The following is a 13,156-nucleotide window of genomic DNA, read 5'->3' on the forward strand; positions in this document are numbered from 1 at the left end:
CAGTAACCAAAGCTTAGAATACGACTTATCAAATAGTGACGGCAAGGAAAATGACAAAAAAAATCGCCTTCTTTCTATAATTTCATCCAACTTTCCATCTAAAAATTAAGGTTATATTTTATTCAAATAAATTTCCTATAAATGTAATTATTAAAGATAATGAAAGGACATGACATGTTGTTTATTGCGAAGTGGACTCGTGGAGTCTTTTCCCAAAAACTAGAATCATCATCTATTTAACCTTTTTCGCCATTGAACACAACCATCATAAAATAATATACATATATGTTTAATCCTCATAATTAATTAGGCTTTTCGATGTGCGAGTCACGACGCAACACGTAACTAAACTAGTGTTCGATTTCACGTCAGTTTTGGTAATTCGCTTTCAAATATTAGACCTTCCGTCACAAAATAAATAATCCCAATATGAAAAACTAACATTATACTTTTCTTACTCATTATTATTCTGAGAAATACGAAGACAAAATAATCTAAAACGCATATAGTGTTTGTGAATATCAATAGGGAATTAGGGATAAATTTCATAATCTGATAGTATTAATTTTGCATAGAATTATGAAATAAAATACTACTTCCTCCGTCCCATAAAAGATGTCACACTTTCCTTTTTAGTTTGTCCCACAAAAGATATCATATTTTCCTTTTTTGAAAAAAGTTCTCTATCACATGAATATAATAATTATATTTTCTCTCTTCATTTAACACACAAAACAAAATCTCCTAAAATCCCGTATTGTCCCACAAGTGTGACATCTTTTGTGGGACGGAGGGAGTAATTATTTAAAAATAAATTAGAGGCACCATGAGTTGTCACGTTATTGAGAGCAAATCAATTACATTCTAATGATGTTTTATTCCAAAACTAATTAAAATCAAATATCTCCATGTATCACGACCGTTACTCCTATCTCATTTGTTAAATCCAATAGTCATGATTCTCATGAATACGTAAGAATCCAATTATGATTGCAGTGGTGAACCAAACAATTTTAATGAGAAATTGATCAATAATCATTATTATTCTCTGTTATTATTTCCCATTTTGTACATAACGATATTTAGTTTGTGTTAGTTGGTCTAGTGATAAAATGGTTGATATTAAGTAGAGTATAGTACTATTTTGGTCCTTTACGAGTGGTTGATATTCAGTAGAGTTCACTATTAAGTAAGTATTCAAAACAAATGAAAAATGGTATCGTTTGCATCCTTTTTTGACGGCACCGTCAATTCTCGACGGTCAACCGTCAATTAGTGAAAATTTGACCCGATTAGACTTAATCTGAGATTATTAGTTGGTTAATATTATGTTAATTATTTTGCTAATAATTCAATTTTTTTAATATTTTTTAATATGAATAATCAAACAACATTTTTCACTAAGTATGGAATTGGAATTTCAAACGGCACTCTCTCTTTTCTTTCTTCTCTCTCGTCACTTCACTCTCTAAGAAGAACCCTAGTTCTGATTCCGACCAAGAAGCCCGATTCCGACCAATTGGATACCCGAAACCCGATTTTTTGGGTATCGGATCGGGATCGGGTAGTGAGAATTTTGGATTATCGGGTATCGGATTACCCGATATCCGATCGGATATACCCGAATTATCCGATTTATTTTCTAAAATTAATAAATTATATTTTTATTATAATTAAATGTTATTTAATTTCTTAACTATAATTTAATTAATACTTAATAGTTAGCATATAAGATATGTAATTTAATTTTTTAATTATATTGACTTGTGATATTTATAATTTTGAATTTTTTTATGATATTATTGTTAGATCTTGATTCTTAAGAATTACTCCCTCTGTCCGTCCCTGTCACTTTTGCGCACTCGTTTTGTAAAAATGATAATATATAGTTAAAGTGGAGAAATGGTAAAATAATAGAAAAAATAATGTTGTGAAGATTCTTCTTAACATGATTTTCTCTCTTACTTTACCAAATATCCACTTTAACTATATATTATCATTTTTACAAAACGAGTGTGCAAAAGTGACCGGGACTCCTAATGACGGACGGAGGGAGCATTGAATTGTGATATTTATAAAGGATGAATGTTTGAACTTATGAATTTTGATGGTTATTGACTTATTGTGGATGGATGAAAGATGTTAATATGTATAACTTATGAATTTTGTATTTTTCAAAGTGTGTAGTTATTTTCTTTTAAATTCGAACAAGTACAAGAATTTTGTATTCCTAAAAGTTTGTAGTTATTTTCTCTTAAATTTGAGCTACTATAAGAATTTTGTATTTTTAAAAGTTTGTAGTTATTTTTACTTGAATATTAGTACTTCAACTTTGTATTAAATTTGAATTAAATATTATTAAATAAATTCTAAAAGTTTGTAGTTAATTTTAAAAAAAAAATCAAAATTACAATTGAGACCGGATACCCGATTTTTCGGGTACTGGATACCCGAAGTCAAATATCGGGTCCAAATCGGGTATTGGATTTTGGGAATTTCGGGATCGGGTACCTGAAAATTTTGGATCGGGTATCCGCGGGTACCCAATTTGACAGGCCTAGTTGCAGAGATGGAGAAAAAGAATTAGGGTTCTTAGGGAGGAAGAAGAAGAATGAGCGGGAGAAAAGGGGGAGAGAAATTTGAAATGAGTGTTAGGATTTTAATTTAGGATTTTAAAATGTAAAAGTCAAAAATAAAAAAAATGTTAAATTAGCTACAATAATTAAAATAAGCTAATCGGGTCAAATTTTTACTAATTGACGGTTGACCGTCGAGAATTGACGGTGCCGTAAAAAATGGATGCAAACGATACCATTTTTCATTTGTTTTGGACTTACTTTTTGAAAAGTGAATGTTCTGAACCAAAATTATAAATCGATCATATTTAAAGGACCAAAAGGGGATTATGCTCTATTAAGTACTAAAAGTTACTCAGAGTCCATGGTAATGACATTCAAAATTGCCCATAAAAAATTGATGATATTTAAGACCTCATTGGGTAGACTATCAATGTTACGATTAGTTAGGATAATGGCTAGTTATATTTCATAGTGACGTGTTTAATAGTTTAATAAACTATGTTTAATTTAGATTTAGTAAAAAGGTATATGTCATGTTAAATTTTATGTACAATAAAATTATCTTAACATATGCTTCAAGGTGGCTTCTTCGGGCAATAAAAATAACACGGGTTATTCGCTAAGGCAAATATAAACATTGGACGCACGATTAAAGCACGATAAAAATTTACATTTAAAATGAAATTGGTTGATGTAAGTTATAATCATGTGGCGTGGCTGTGGAAGATGGAAGAAATGTTGGAGAAAATAAGGATGGTTGGTAGTAGTACTAATGAGCCCACAATAACGTGTGACTGATTGTGATTTCTGGGTATTACAATTCCGTGTGGGGGCGCATTTTAGACATTCGTCTTTATTTTAAAATTTTGAATTTTATAATTTTTATGTTTATTTGCCAAAAATAAATGTTCATTACTCCTTGTACGTCACATAAGTACATACCGATAATATTGTGGTCATCGCATCGTATACAAAGGTTCTGCATAGCATGATAATTGCAAATCATAACTAATACTCTCTCCAGTCACATAGAATGATGAATTTCTTTTTTTTTTCGTACCATAGAAAATAATCAATATATATTTATGGTATGAAGGGAGTAATAAAAATAATACTACATCTGTTCCTGAAAATTTGTAACTTAGTTCTATTTTTTGTTCGTCCCTAAAAATTTGTTACCTTTCATTTTTTCTATTTTTGATAGTGGACCCCACATTCCACTAACTCATCACACTCAGATTTTATTATAAAGCTAATATATAAAAGTAGGACCCACGTGCCACCAACTTTTTCAACTCACATTCTATTACATTTATTAAAACCTGTGTCGGGTCAAATAGTGACAAATTATGAAGGACAGAGGGAGTATTAATCAAATGATAGTATAGGAATTTTCTCCGGATTTCCATTCAAATATTAGTCCATATTTATTTACATTTCCTATCATATTTTTGCGTATTTTGAATAATTTTCTTGGAAATGGACTGCTTTGTCTCAATAACTTTTGCCCATAACGTACTCTTAATCCAATAATGAAGTTTAAATAAAGGCCCAGCAAAAAGCCCATATTATAAAACCTCCATTTTATTCTCATTGTAGCCCAACTCTCTCTCTCACACACACACAAAACCCATAATTAGCTGGCAGATGCACAATTTTAGAGTAAAGTTCAATTTTGGTCCTAAATATATGACCGAAATACGAATTTGTTCCAAAACATTCACTTTTTGAAAAACGAGTCCATAACAAATGAGATTCGTGTCGATCCGGTCTTTTTTTAACGGAGCCGTCAATTTCCGAGGTCAACCGTTAATTAATACTATTTTGTTGACCGGATTAGCCATTTCTTATTACTTTAGCTAATTTTATTTTTTTTATTAAAATTTCTGAAATATTTGTAAAATAGAAAACCCTTAAAAATAAAAACATGAAAAACATGAATCAAAATCTTTTCTTTTTTAAATTCTCCATCTCTTTCACTTCTTCTTCCCCACACCACCAAGAACCTAATTTTCTTTCTCTAAAACTTGGTCCAAATTTTGAATCTTGAATGTAAGTCACTGAATCTATGTCCCTGAATTCCGACAATGTTGAAATGCATATTAAGGTTCTGAAACTGGATTTGAAATACCTATAAAGCATTATGGACTGCTATTTCGTCAAAGATGATGCGGAAAAATAGAATGAAATACATCAAACTAGTCCAGCATATTCATTATCAATATCAAATACGTTCTGAACATTTACAATTCTAAGCATGACCAATGCCGATTGATGTCAAAAACCCCTATGGCAAACAAGTATTCACCATAAAAAAATAGGTACCCACCATCTAAAAACCAGTACTCACCATAAACATATGGCCAACCCTAAACAATTTTATTAATGGGAGTTTCAAATTACTATTAATCTGCATACATGGCAATTTTCGGAATCGGAAGCACACTCGCTCTATAGGGTCATCTCTTTGGTTCACACATTTATTGCACGCATCCAAACCAAATATATACTCCATATGATGAATGATAAAAATATTCTACTATGTCGTTTGGAATTAGAATGATATAGGAGTATTCATTAGTTATACCCTTACGGTTTCGTTATATACAGTCATAAATGTATAGTATATAAAGAAATAATATACGCCCCATTGAATATATAGACATTTAGTAAATCTGATGTATGTATTTGAAAATGATTGAGTCTTGATTAAATGGTTATGTGATGCATTGCAACTCAATTATACCATACCATTGTCAACTTATCATATCAACTCACTACTCTATGTACCTTATCACTAATCTCTTTATAATTAAACATAGTTTACTTTCTATAAAATTAAATTAACGAGGCCGGTTATATATACCAGCTAGTTGACCACAATAAAATCGAATAAAACTATTGATTAGATATGTATTATTATTGATTCACTAGTAATAATGAATTTCCTTCGCATGCATAATAAATTTTTAAAAAAAATAATTTTCCACTATCCTGAATGAGAACAGTTAACAAACGTCTTATTTCACAATTTTTACAATAATCTTACATCTTAGCTGAAACTTGTAGAAGGCTTGAAAATACCGAAATTTCTAACATAACAAAAATTTGAAACACAAATAATTTCCCTCCACAAAAGGGAAAGCGCGCGCGCGCACACACAAATAAACAAGCATACACATTTTTTTCTTCCCAACAAATTTATGTATGATTAATTATTCTAAGCCCATTTAGCCATAAGAGACATTCCTCCGGCCCCCAAGAGCACGGCCGCATACGACTTGAGTTGAAGCTTGATGCTTCCCTGCAGCTTTGGCCCCATAAAATCGGAGGCCAAGAGATCGACCAACGCCATGTAGATCAAGAGCCCCGCCGAGGAGGCATTGAGCAACCCGACCGTGATCAAGGATCTAGGGCTGTTCTCTTTGTACATGCTGGATAGGGCCATTCCCAGTGCGATCCCAAAAGGAGTCGTCACTGAGAAGAAGAACGCCATCGCGGCCTTCTTCACAAAATTATACTCGGCCTGGAGAATGCAACCCCCGAGTCCCATTCCTTCGAACATTTGATGGAAGCAAAGTGCCGCGATCAGTCCTCTGATCGAGCAAGTGTTGTTCGATGCCCCCAACGATAGCCCGATTACTATCGAGTGAACAATGATGCCCAACTCCAACACCTATCAAAATTGCAATTAATTATTTTTATTAATTTGATCCATGATCCGTAATCACGCAATCAAACCAAAACCTGCTAACCATATTCATATCTTTATGCTTACAAACGTAAATTACTTATCGTCGACTTAAAAAGATTACGATTGAAAAAGTAAATAAAAAGCAAAATCTAGAAAGATAGCAAAAGTAAAAATGTTCCCAAAAAGTCATTCCTTTTTTCGTCGATGATTGCGTAAATATAAAAATAAAAATATGGGATAAGTTTTACATAAACAATAATTGTACTAGCTAGTAATAGCTTCTTTAAACTCAAATTTTTAATTAGCCATGCATATAAATCATTCCAAGTCAACTCTAGTTTTTGAAATAATAGAAGATACAGATTGTCGTAGTACCTTATATCATTAATGACAATTAATCAACTCAAGATAACTTAAACAAAAGGTAATTAAATAATAATTTATCAAAGTTGCCAACTAGTTGACTAGATCCAGATCAAAGTACCAAACAATACTAATTAACTAATCACACACTAATACCACATTAATAACATACATGAATTTTAATAGTATAAAACAAAATAAAAGAGAAATGGAAAGAAAAATGTCAAAAAAAATACTCTCATTAGCAGTACATATTACCCCGTCCGTTCCGTTCTAAGTGATACGTTTTCCTTTTTGGTACCTCTCACTCTAAGTAAGCCGTTTCCTCTTTTGGCAACAATTAACTCACTCATAACTCTCTTTACTTTACTATTCGATCAACTAAACGCCCCTATTTCAATTCATGTGCCAAAATAAAAACATTTCAATTAGGCCGGGACAAAGAGAGTACGACTTTTCATATAAAATTGATAAATATTAGAAAAAAAAAGAAAAGGAAATACTCCATAATTGAAGTATTTGTTAGTGAAAAATGAAATTTATCTTACTCCTATTAAAACGATAAAGATTAATTTTGATGAACGGCAAAAATAAAATTATATTTTATAGACTGAGGTATAATAATTAACCAATTTAATCAAATTTCACACTCACCATAGCAATAACTCGGTAACGCAGAAGCTGCGAACCCTCCGCCACCATCTTCCCGTGGCTGTGGCCGTGTCCGTGGCCGTGGACCAGACCTCCAACGCCCTCCTCCACGGCCGCGGCACCGCCCTCCGGCTGCACGACGCCGCCCTTATGCTTCTTGGAGTAAAAACTAGTGGCCATGGAATCAATCATGAGCGTAACGATGGCGGAGAGCATAGCGACGAATCCCGTGAACGGAAACTTATGCCACGGGTTCTCCTTCAAGCAATCCGACGAGAGCATGTCGAAGGAATCCGGGAGCACGTGCATGAACCCCGTGGCGAGGATGATCCCGGCCGCGAACGCCTTCACGATCACGAACAGGCTCCGCTCGGGGCTCAGCGCCGGCACCGACTTCGTGAACAGCGGCAGGCACACGCCGATCATGCTCGTCACTAGGATCGACACGATCGCGATGATTTTCAGAGGCAGCGCCTTCTTCTTGTCGGTGCAGCCGTCGGCGGCCGCGTCGCCGCCGCAGGCCGCTACCACGGACTCGGCCGGGGCGGGGAGGGTGGCGAGGATTAGGAGGGAAATGGTGAATGAAATTAGAATGAATTTGGAAGTCATCTTTTTTTTTTTAAGTTTGGATGAATTAATTCAAGTTTTTTGCATGGAATTGATGGGAAAACGGCGGGGTTTTATAGAATGGAGAGTGGATGTGAGTGAGGTCATTTTATATTTATTTATGATTGTAGAATTTGATTGAAGGATAATAGTAGGAAGTAGTACAGTATCGAGATGGCATGAAATGTGTTTGGAATTTGGATTGAAGAATTTTATGTGATTAAAATGGAATTAGGATTATTTGGATTTTGGCATGCGGTGGGCGTGGGGCCACCGCGTGGAGATCGGATTACGTGGCAGTATTTATGTATGTACGTGGCCGTACCAATATGCACCATCGGCTGGCGCCCTCTTCTTCATATAATAATAATAATAATAATAATAATATTAACAGTTATATTAATATTATTATATTTTTAAAAGTACCGGAACTTAATAAAATGTTATACTTCCTCCGTTCCACTTTAGAAGTCCCGATTTACCATTTTTGAGTCTCATTTTAGGAGTCCCAATTGAAATATTCCATAAATGATTTTAGGCTTCACATTCCACTAACTTTTTTCCACTCACATTTTATTATAAAACTAATATAAAGAAGTAGTTCTCACATTCCACTATCTTTTTTCAACAACTTTTTCTTTACATTTCTTAAAATCCTTGCCGAACTCAACCGGAACTTCTAAAATGAGACGGAGGGAATATAAGTTAACCCTTTTTTACGGTCGGGTTTTATTTGTGTCCTGTTAGAAATATAGTAATGTTTTTTCATTTTTGGTTGTTTCATTAGTATTTTGAAAATGAAAATAATATCATCTATGCATTTTTCTCTGTCTTAGTTTATTCTATCTTCATTAAATTACAACATACTTATTATTCATATAAAATCTCATGTCGAAAATACAAATATTTTATATTTAATAGATCAAGGAAATATATGTTACTCTCTTCGTCCCATAAAGATAGTCTCATTTTGACCGCCACGAGTTTTAAGAAATATAATAAAAAGTAAGTTGAAAAAGTTAGTGGAACGTGAGTCCTACTTTTATATATTAGTTTTATAATAAAGTGTGAGTAGGAATGAGTTAGTAGAATATAAGATCCACTAAAAAAATGGTAAAAAGTGAAATGAAATAAATTTTGTGGGACGGATGAAAATGGAAAAATAGGACAAACTTTATGAGACGGAGGGAATACTTACCAAGATGGACGTATTTTGAGTAAATTCTAACTTCAAGAAGCTGTAACGAAAGTATGGAAGTAAAACACTTCGATAATAGTTCTCATAATCCCATGTAAGAAAATTACAATCAATATATAAACTCAATTAACTACGAAAATATGTGAAGTCTGATAAAACTAACCCACTAACTATTCTATTAATTTACAAACCATGAAACTAAGATAATAGACTCTAAATAATGGGTCGCAACGCAATTGGCAGCCAGGGGCGAACACAAAAATAAAAAAATGATAAGGGCTATAATTTCTAGATTTTATTTTAAAGTATACTTTTTAGTGTTTTAGCTTATTTATAAAGGCTTTTATATAACTAAGTTGCCTTAAATTTAGATAAATTTTAAAAATTTATAAAAGAAAAATTTTATAAATTTTAAAAATTTAGATAAAGGTTAAAATACCATTTTGTCAGGGGCTTTAGCCCCACCCTCATTATACCAACGCGAAACTGTGGTGACCTTAAGGTCACGGGTTCAAACTCCACACTCATTGAATGACTTTCGGTCTTAGTTCATAAATCCGATCGAGCAGGATTAGTCGGATTCCGCTAAAAGCAAGTTAGGTACACATGCGATTAAAAATAAATAAATAAATACTAACAGACTCCAAAATTATGACAAGCGTGTTCAGTCGTTGGCGGTTTTGATTCAATTTTTGTAATCTTTTTCTCTATAAAAATTCTATTAGAATAATGACTAAACAATTAATTCATAGCATTATAAGCAAAAGCATACAAAAAAAAAATCTAACGATCAATCAAATTAGGTCTAATCCCAAAAAAACGTTTAAAATCCTTACGAGTCAGGGTCGCGAGGGGAGGGAATAGTAACTATGAAAGTACAAAAATACTTAACTAAAAAAATAAAAAATAAAAATAGCAAAAATGTCTTAAAACAGTAAAATATTATTACATCAATATTATATCAATGTTCATGTCTATATTTTTAAAATACGGGAATCTCAAATTATGAAAATGTAATAGACTAAAGTTTTGTTCTCTCTACAATTTATATATATCTAATACATTCATGAACAAATTACTAAAGTGATATTAGTTTATAAACAATAATTAGTATCAAAATTAATGGATTACATCCTAAAATCAATTGATAAAAGGAGGATACTAGTTTTAATTTTCTCTTAATATCGATGTGAAAATAGTTATATGTTACTCCCTCCGTCCCAAGGAAGATGACCTCTTCCTTGGACGACATGAGATTTTATGCAACTTTTATGTAGTGTGATGAGTGGAGAGAGTAAAGTAAGAGAGAGAATAAAGTAGAGATAAATGTGTTTCCATTTTAAGTTAATAGGTCATCTTGGTTGAGACAAACCAAAAAGGAAAGTGGGTCATCTTCAGTTGAACGGAGGAAGTAATTTTTAGTTTCAATTGCCAACACCCTCCCTCAAATCTTTCAAGGTAAACCATGAAGGGGTTGGACTTTTTTCCTGATCGGTTAGACTGTTGGTCTATATTTTATGCGAAAATATACTACTGGGTCAGTCAGTTTTTTCTATTTCAGCTCGGATATATTGTTAAATTAGTTAAATTTAGCCCACAATCAATTAATGACCTGATCTGATCCCAAGATAGAAGTCCATGAATTCCATCTGAAATAAGAAGAATGATCCATGAGATTTATATACTACTAATATTTTAAAGTTTTAATTGCTAACCGATGGTATGTTTTTTGTTTCTTCAGCATATTTTTTATTCTATTTATTTGGTTGCAACTTTTGTACGACTGTTTTAATTTGATGTTTCTGATTTTGCGGTTTAACGGAGCTCGGTTATGTTGGGATTCACTATGTTCTGTATTCTTTTTTTTTATGTTGAGACTCTTAATATCAGAGTCTTACTAATACGGAGTACAGTATATCTTAATTTTCTTTTATTGAACTTTTGGTCATTTTTTAGTTTGAACATTTTATACTTATAAAAAAGCAAAAGAATATAAAACGTCACACAATTAAATGTATACTCCCAGTTGCACGATATATATTGAGCTCCACCGAGTTATAGTTGTAGATCAATTTAAAATAACAAAAGAGATAGTTTCCTGCTTTAATAATACAGTCTGATTCCTTTCTATATCCGTGAAACTAGCGACAGCACAAAAATATAAAATAAGAAATCCTGATATTCGTGAAGCAATGAATAAAAAAACTTAGTCAAATGCCAATATTATGCTCTTGGATGGTAATACATTAGTATCCAAACCAGTAGGTATGTTAAATGTCGACATTATTGCAGAATGCCAACTTAATTTGACTTTTCACACTTCAATGGTGGTTCATATTTTTTTTTCCTTCTTCCTAGATTAAATACCGATAATTAATACTCAAAAAATAATGGTTTGGTAAAACTTAAATTTGTAATAGTTGTAAGATGATAATTAAATAGAAATCGAGTCTACGTTAAATGAACTTATATTAAAAAGAAAATAGCGAAAGTTACATGGTGAACGAACAATTATACTATTAATTTTATTTAGTTTGTTTTTCGTGGTTGAATTACTGTTACAAGAATATTGTAGGTGAGTATGGAATAAATTTGGTACTATTATATAAATTGAGGTCTGTGCAGCATTAAATGTATAAACTTATTGAGATTGAAGATGAGAAAATGATTGTGATAAAAGTTGCAAATAAAGTTCGAGAATGAATTCTTTTGATTGTCATATTCTATGATCAGAGGTTACTAGTTTCAGTTTAAAGCTCATGCATATCTATCTGTTTTTTTCAGGATTGTGTCTTTATCTATTTATAAAGTTGAAATACCCCTGTGTATGTAATTAAATGTGAATAATAACTACTGGTATTTAAGAAAGAACCGACTACAGTTATGTATATCTACATATGATTTTATACTTTTTTTTATATACTCAGCCTTGACTTTACTAAATATTTCAAATTAATTTGGAAACATTCAATCTATAAGAAAATTAAAATAAGGTAATGGCAGTATTCATGTTGTCGGAACTTGAAAAAATATGAATTTTCAATTTGACTTTTGGCACTGCCAAGTGCCAATATTCTTATTTATGTTAAATTTCCACGTAGATGTCAAAATATACTGGGAATATGCTATTTTCTGCAAATAATCATTTAACCCTTCGAAAATATCTATTCAGATTGTGTGTATGGGCGTGAGGAAGAGAGAAGAGAGAAGAGAGGGAAATGAATTTTATTTTATTAATTTAGGGGAAGTAAAATAATGAACAGAAGTTCTGTAAAGATAATTATTCATAAGCAATGGCGGAACCACGTGACACTAGTGTTGGATCTAGGAGTATAAATTTTATACAAAAACCTTTATTGATAATTTAAATTATTCAAAAATATACTTTCAAATAAAATTTAGAAAAAATAGCCCTTGCTAATGTTATTTTCTGCATCCACCCATGTTCATAAGGTATAATGATCTGTTTAGATATGTTAAATAAAATCTTCGGTAGACAGCAATGGCTGATCTAGGTAGGCTCGACCGACTTATTGTAGCCATGAAAGTTAGATAACTCCACAATGTTAATGTCTTTTGAAAATCAGAGTCTCCAGAATCGGAGCAAGAGAGGGGAGAGAGAGAGAGCGCGATAGAATTTCTTATGTGTGTTTGTTATTTTGTTTTTAATAGATAAACAAATAAACATAAAATTTTTCAAATTCATGCTACGCAACAAATAATAATCTATGACTAGGCTAATACAAATACACAATATGTGTTCACTGTTCTGTCACTTATGTGTGTAAAAATGATTGAACTTTTGGGCCTAAATTAAAGTAGGGTTGAAAATAGGAGTAACTATAAGATGGGCTATCTTAATCAATTGAATTGCGCCTAATTATATTAATTTGGTAATTTAGGCTGAATTGTTACGAAACCGAAGCTAAATAAAGAAAGAGTTGAACTACGCCATGTTTAAATCTTAAATAACTTATTTAACTGAACTATAATTGCATTTAATTGGTTTATCTTGATAAATGATATGTACTTACTCCGTCCAATAAAATTATGTGAACTTTTGGA

The 13,156-nt window shown here is 32.0% G+C and overlaps 1 protein-coding gene across 1 annotated transcript; it reads right to left on the reverse strand.

Annotated features, from left to right (window-relative positions):
- Window positions 1-5,574: 5,574 nt before the first annotated feature.
- On the reverse strand, window positions 5,575-8,077 carry LOC125216901 (probable zinc transporter 10). Its single transcript, XM_048118687.1, has 2 exons — window positions 7,291-8,077; window positions 5,575-6,255 (listed from the first exon to the last, which is right to left on the reverse strand). The coding sequence occupies exons 1-2, from the start codon at window positions 7,894-7,896 to the stop codon at window positions 5,800-5,802; spliced, it is 1,062 nt and encodes a 353-aa protein (XP_047974644.1). The 5' UTR covers window positions 7,897-8,077; the 3' UTR covers window positions 5,575-5,799.
- Window positions 8,078-13,156: the final 5,079 nt, after the last annotated feature.

This window comes from Salvia hispanica, chromosome 3 (assembly GCF_023119035.1).
Source record: "Salvia hispanica cultivar TCC Black 2014 chromosome 3, UniMelb_Shisp_WGS_1.0, whole genome shotgun sequence".
Taxonomy (NCBI): Eukaryota; Viridiplantae; Streptophyta; class Magnoliopsida; order Lamiales; family Lamiaceae; genus Salvia; species Salvia hispanica.